General features: G+C 33.4%; 1 protein-coding gene across 1 annotated transcript; it reads left to right on the top strand.

The window, feature by feature from the left end:
- The first annotated feature begins 3,462 nt into the window (after window positions 1-3,462).
- LOC127503948 (putative defense protein) lies at window positions 3,463-7,038 on the top strand. The gene is made up of 5 exons (XM_051878205.1): window positions 3,463-3,565; window positions 3,716-3,905; window positions 4,376-4,497; window positions 4,730-4,824; window positions 6,182-7,038. Exons 2-5 carry the CDS (start codon window positions 3,716-3,718, stop codon window positions 6,381-6,383), a joined length of 609 nt encoding a protein of 202 aa, XP_051734165.1. The 5' UTR covers window positions 3,463-3,565; the 3' UTR covers window positions 6,384-7,038.
- The last annotated feature ends 4 nt before the right edge of the window (window positions 7,039-7,042 follow it).

Here is a 7,042-nt window from a genome sequence, read left to right as displayed (position 1 = left end):
GTATCTGGAAAATATTATTTTTTATAACTTTATAACTGTTTTTAATTCAGAAAGCTCAGACATTTTTGTTGTCAGCTATTTATTTTATTACATGTTTAAAGTACTTTTTACTGCATGGTTATATTCTATAAATACTAAAAACTTTTATCATCAAGTTTTATTACATTTAATATAAAACAGAGTGTTTTTCTATAAAATTGTTTATACTGACCAAACATTGATCATAGTAAATGTTAGTGCAAGTAGAATCACAGTGAGTCTTGTTGTAGATGGAGTGTTGATAGGAGACGTTGACCGAATTGTAGAGCTGTTCACCATGGTCTAGAAAACTGGATAGTCTCTGACACGTCACACTGTAAGGGCATTGAAATAATGGACAATCATAATCAAGGAGTTTTCATTTTAATTTAAGAGACTGCAATGTATAATTTGGCTATTTAAACAAGTGTTAAATGCATACACAAACTGAATATCACCCAGGGAGGAGTTTGTCAGTGCTTCCCATGTAGCCTCAAAATGGGATTTCTTGTCTGCAGATGCTTGGCTGAGAGTTGACTTTTGAGGGCCAAAACCAGAGTGTTTCCATGACTCATGCCTCATTTTAGCATTAAAGCAAATATTGCAGCTAATATTTAAATGTCTGCAATGAATACGAATGAGCAATGTAATACATTAACTCCATCTTAAAATAACAATAAAGCACCTCTATATTAAAGCTGTTCAGGGCACGGGATTGGACGGTATTTATTGATGTGAAGCGTCCCACTGCAGTTTTTCCGTCCACCTCTCGAGCCTGTAACATGAAGCCTTGGAATTCGGAGGCATTCTCTGCCGCCTGCAGGGTTACTGAGAGTTAAACACAAAGATGTGTGTTGACCTCTCCAGGCCTGTCAGCGTAACTCCAGTTGACCCCTGCTGCTTACATAATCATGAGCTTTTCATTGAGGAAACTACTATGGTAATGATGTGGAATAATGTGAGACCGTGAAATTACTCATAATAACAGCATAATTTTAAACTGTTAAGGTAGAATTACATATGAAAGTCTTTAAGAAAACCCCATGAAATGTGGCTTTTAGTCCATATCTATTAGTTTTGAGGTAATCTATAGACTTTATGTAGCCCTGCCTCTTTTCAGCACAGCGCTCGTTCCGGTTTGTATTTCGACAGCATGAAGGTAAGATCTTACGAATTTATGAATGAACTGCTTGTTTTAAAATCTTCTCAGTCTACTGACATCAGTTATGACATCTGCTTCAAACATTACAATGCTCATGATAACTTTCGTCAAAATAAATCCACTTCACCATCAAATTACTCTCCGACAGAGCTACCAAACGGAAGCTCAAACACAAAAATCAAAAGATGGCTGTGTGCTTGTTTCTCTGGCACATAAAGTCTATATGATAGTGTAAATGTTGACAACTTCACTTTTAGTTGATATATGCATTTAAAATGTATACAGTGCAAAAAATATTATTGGGGTATATTTTACAAGAAAATTCTTTTTCAGTCTTTCTACTTTAAAATATCATGTTTTCAGTATTCAGTATGTCACTGCTGTGTCTTTGTAATTATTTATGCAAATTTACTAGCAATTTCTGAGTGAAAATAATTTCAAAGTAAATCCTACACAATTTTTTTTTCCTGTGTAGTCTTAAATATTGATGACTCATTCTAAACTGCGCAGATTTTTGCCTAATCTGATGCTCCCTAGAATGATAAAGTCCCCCCTCAATACCATCAATAGCATTTGCAGTTTATTTGCATGTAGCAAATTGTGGTCATAGCTGTGACAACTGAAGTCTACTGGCAGTTTTTTAAAGGGACATGCCCTATGATATGTCCTGTCCAAACTTCCCATTTCAAAAGGAAATACATCAGCACAGGAAAGAAAACAGTGCTTGTCAATTTTTAAAAATCTCATTCATTTAACAATGGGTTACCAATAAACCTAATATCTAAAACCTTATAAAGAAGAAGCAGCAGTTAGAAACTGCCCCTCACCAGTGATGGTTTGTCCTGGTGTGAATGTGGTGCTGTTTACAGAGAATTTGTAAGGAGAGCTGCTTGTCTGGGACTTAAATTCAGGGTGATTGGGGGTCATTTTGGATAGTAATGACAAATGTTACTACATCCTTCTAAAGGAATTACAAATTATTTAGATCAGCATTATAAAGTGAAGATCAAGGTAACCCACTAGTAATGACTCAAGTGTTACCAAATCAGTCAGAAGGAATTACTATCCAAAACCTTACAAAAAAAGTTTACAATGACTGAAGTCATTACTAGAGAGATATCATGCTTTTCACTTTAAAGTACTGTTCTAAATAAGTACTAATTCCTTCTGAAGGATTTGGTATTAATGGGTCACTGGATTGCATGATCTTTACTTTAGATTTAATTAATTTAATTTAATTTAAATTAATTATTAATTATACATTATACATTATTTACATTAATTACAAACCTGTATAGTTTTTAGTAGTCCTCTGGGAAGTATGAAAAAATAGTAGTTACTGATGAGAACCAATAAAAAATGTTTAAAAAATGTATAATTTACATAATTTGCATGTTGTTCAGCTGTTAGATTCTCATTCAAAGACAGCAAAGAAACTTACTGTGTAAGAATGAGAAGTTGCTCCTCCAGAAATGGCAGAGGGATTGTGGGGTTTTTTGAAGCCTCTTTATTGACAGTAAGGAAATTTCTATCCCATAAATACTGATTGAATTTCATGTGGGCATAAAAACTGTTTTGTATTTGTGATTTTGCATGCATAATTTGTGTCGCAGCTTTATAGTATCTTCTAGTTTTCAAGTTTGTTTTGCTTGTGATTGGGACATTTACTCTCATTCAGTTAACATTTAGATTTAAAGTTCTATTTAATCTATAATCTGAAAATGTATCTTAAAATTGCTCATACTTTAATAAAAAATAGAGAATCTATTTTTAAAGGAACAGTTGTTGTTATAAACTTCCTAAATCTTTATTAGAAAAATATTAGAAAATTTTAACTTAGTAGTTATTCAATGCTAAATTATAAACTATCCTCAATATATATTTACATGATGTTAGAAGCTAATGTACTATAGGCCTGTCTGTTTTTTTTACGTCGTGTCACATATTCAAAGGTCACATGGAAAAATCTATTACACCAGGATGCATACAGGTATGTGATCTCTGTTAGTTTTAGATAAGCTCTCATCTCCATACATCCAATCTTCACTCTTTAATGTCTATTGTACCTCTTAAATGTGTACATTTAAGAGGTACAATAGACATTAAAGAGTGAAGATTTATATGTAGAAGAGAGGCGAAGGTTTTATTTCCTCATTATTCAAATATCAACTTTTATTTTTCATAATTCACCAATTTTACTTCCTCATGCTTCACCTATCCACTCCCTTTTCTTTATTGTTTACCCATAATAATAAAGTTGTTTTTCTGCCTACTCATTGTTTGCACTCCTGATATCAAGGACCTATAAATCCCTCTTCTTCATGAAAAACCCGCTAATGTCATTTTCTGTAAAGCAACACAACACTGCTGTTTGGTTTTGTGAAGGTTAGTAACTCTTGGTTAAAACATTAAATAGTGAACTTAACTTGAATGTTTTCATTAAAATGTCAATAATTGTCAATGTTATTATTCATCATTGTTATCAATATGCTATTAAAAACTGAAAACACATATTTTTGATTTATTCTGTTTTAGATGCATATACAGTTTCTCATCCTGGTTTTTTGGCTGAATCTTCACACTCTAACGGCATTCAGGAATGGGCAGGTGACTCAGGCATGCATGTCTATGACTCCTGAACATGGGAATAATGCCTCTACATTAGAACCTCCATATACTGTCACCTCAGATGCCTCTAACTACACAGATGGTCAGGTGATCACAGGTTAGTGACAGCTCCATTCATCTATAAAAACATATAAATTAAATTTCATTAAAAACAAAAAATCAAGCCACTAGTGGAATCTGCAAACACATGCTAGAGTTTTTCTCAGAAATAACCACTTTTCCTAGCCATTTTAGAAATGATTTTTAAGCAACACTGTACAAAATTTCCACCTATTTCAACTTAAAAACTTAAGTTCAGTTGCTGCTTTACGTTTTTAATGAAACTGGCTGTACAACTAATTTCAACTTAAATTATATGAAATTTTTATTTTTAAAAAAAGAATTGAGTCTCATAAACGTATATAAAAAAAAGAAATTACTTAAATTATTAAATTATTTTCATGAGTTAAAGTAATGTAAAAACATATGAATCATGTATCTTTTCAGTGCAGTGTCTTGTAATTTTTATTGGATGTATGCGTCAGTTTCCTTCAAGATCACAGTTAACATAACTTTTTTTATTGTCAGTGACACTACAAGCAAATGAGACTGGATTCAGGGGCTTTCTTCTTCAGGCCAGGGATGAGAAGGGTCCAGTAGGAACTTTCACAGTCATGGAAAACTCTCAATTACTCACCTGTGGAACCGAAGTAAGATTTTTATTTAAGGGACAGTGCACCCAGAAATGAACATTCCTGTCATTTGCTCACCCTCATGTAATTCTTAACCTCTATGACTTTAGGAAGCTTCCTTCAGTAAAGAAGTTTTGACCTTGCATTACATAGTTATAGCCTAAAGTGACTGGATACATATTTGCATAGAGCAATGAAGGAATGAAGATATTGTGCTTGTTGATGTGAACCAGCATTCTCTGTCTTTCAGGGCTCATCTGTCAGTCATACTTCAAATGATGACAAATCAAATATTGTGGTTCAGTGGAAAGCTCCGAGCAGTAACAACACAGATATTTGGTTCAGGTAAAACTGAAGGTGCATAGGCACCTATTGTACCTGTTAGTGTTCCTTCTTCTTCTTCTTCCGCTTGAGTCTATGGCAGCACAGAACCGCTTGTGGGAAAATGATCAAGTTTGGCACACTGATAGAGGACAGTATCAATATTAACCACAGCAATTCTGGATTCTCTAAATCAATCCTTCTAGCACCACCAACTGTCCAAATTTGCACCTACGTTTGTGCTAATAAACAGGTAGAAATTATTTTTTCCTCTGATTGGCTCAAGATGATTCGATTGAAAAACCTACTTCAGTCTCGTCCTACACGGTTCGTCCCATTTTTGGCTCAGATCATCTACAGACCATGCTGGCAAAAAGCTTTTTGATAAACTCAACCATTCTTGAATAACACGCAAAAGAATTTAAGGACGAGCATGCCAGATTGGATGTGAGGATATATCTCCACTTGGTAAAAGTCATCACAAGCATGACCCAAGACAATGTTTCGGTACAGCACAAGCTACTGGTTAGGAGATATAAAACGGGTCTCTTTTAATTCAGTGCAGCATACTGAGTAGAATGGTTTTATCAGCAATTTTGGGTGTCAGCCATTTTGGAGTTTGTTGTAAAATGCTGTATTTTCTGAACACATTAGCGTATCGTTTTCGAAAATCGGTATGTATCATCAAGACCATGCCCTGAAGGTTCTCAAAATGTTTTTGAACAGCGCCACCTTCTGGTCAAAATTTATAATGAAATTTCAGAAAATGCTAAAAGCTTTTGATTAATTTTGCCTATTTTAATGAAACTGGCCTTGATAGATTCCTTGAGTCATACCGAGCACAATGATACCATATTCAGTCGAACTTGCTGTCCACCATTTTTGAATTTTGAACTTTTTCAAACTCTTCCTAGACCTTTGGTCTGATTTTCAAAAAAATCTGCTGAGATCATCTTCACACCATGCTGGCAAAACACTGACCAAACTGTTCTTGAATAATGCATCAACAAAACTGATGGCATGTTCCCAAGCTGATTCAATGTTTTGGCATATTGACACCAAACTTAGTTTGTATATGTCATTATCTCCTTACACTGACCACACAAAATCAATTTGACCACCTATTGGTCAAAAGTGATAAGCAATTTAATTATATTTCAAGCATTTTTAAGCATTGATTTCATAATGCTGCAGTAGAAGATTTACTGTTCCTTTTCCTCATTTGCTAAAGGAAAATCTTCTAATCTGGTTGTATTTTAAAGAAATGACACAATGAAAGATACTTTCAACAAATAATTATATGATACGCAGTGATACAAACTGTTTTTTTTTTTTTTCTGCTGTCATTGCTAATGTAAATTAATTTAATGGGTTTTTGCAGGGCAACATTTGTGCAGAATTTCTCTATCTTCTGGGTTGGTGTTCAAAGTGATCCTGTTAGATTCCTGGCGACAAATCCTCCAAATGTGACCGTCTCCCCACCCAACGTGACCGTCTCCACACCCAGCAGAACAACTGACGATAGTCCATCAATTTCTCTCACATGGTGTCTTTTTCTTCTACCTCTGCTGGCAATTATTTAAAAAACTGGACAAAATCCTTAGTCACAGGTTTTTTTTTATTTTTTATATAGACTTTTAGTTTAATATTCAAACAGATTTATATATTTGTTGAAGTACAATGGGGCTAAAAAAAAAGCCATTTTTATGGTCTCAAAATATATTAAATAATATTTCAATAATATACTGATATTGTAATGTACATTTTTTTTTTCTTTTGATCAGCAATATAATAGACAAATTGTACCCTATTGTTATATTTATATTTACTGTATATAATGAAGCTTGTATCAAATGTTAAGACTATAGATTGTTAATTGTCAGTGTCCCAGTAGTGGAACATGGTGAACTTTATACTTTTTGCCTTTTTATTAGTTTTTAGTTTTGTCTTTTAGTTTAGTTTTTAGTTTTGCCTTTTAGATATTTTAGTAATGATCATAAATTAGGTATCATTTGAAAGCGTAAACACTCAAAACTCATCCCATGAAAACTGTTTTGAAATTAGACTGCATTACCATGAAAACAGGCTCAATTTTTGTGTTATCAACTTCAAATTTGGAACACAACTTAGTTAGACATATGCCTTTGATTTTCTACCAATTTGAGAGTCCAGATTATTTTGTAATATGTATATATATATATATATATAGCAAAATAAAGTACATTACATTTGCTTTAAGGTA

This window comes from Ctenopharyngodon idella, chromosome 2, assembly GCF_019924925.1.
Source record: "Ctenopharyngodon idella isolate HZGC_01 chromosome 2, HZGC01, whole genome shotgun sequence".
NCBI classification, from domain to species: Eukaryota; Metazoa; Chordata; class Actinopteri; order Cypriniformes; family Xenocyprididae; genus Ctenopharyngodon; species Ctenopharyngodon idella.
Note: the sequence above shows the minus strand (reverse complement) of the source record. Positions and strands in the feature narration are given on the sequence as shown.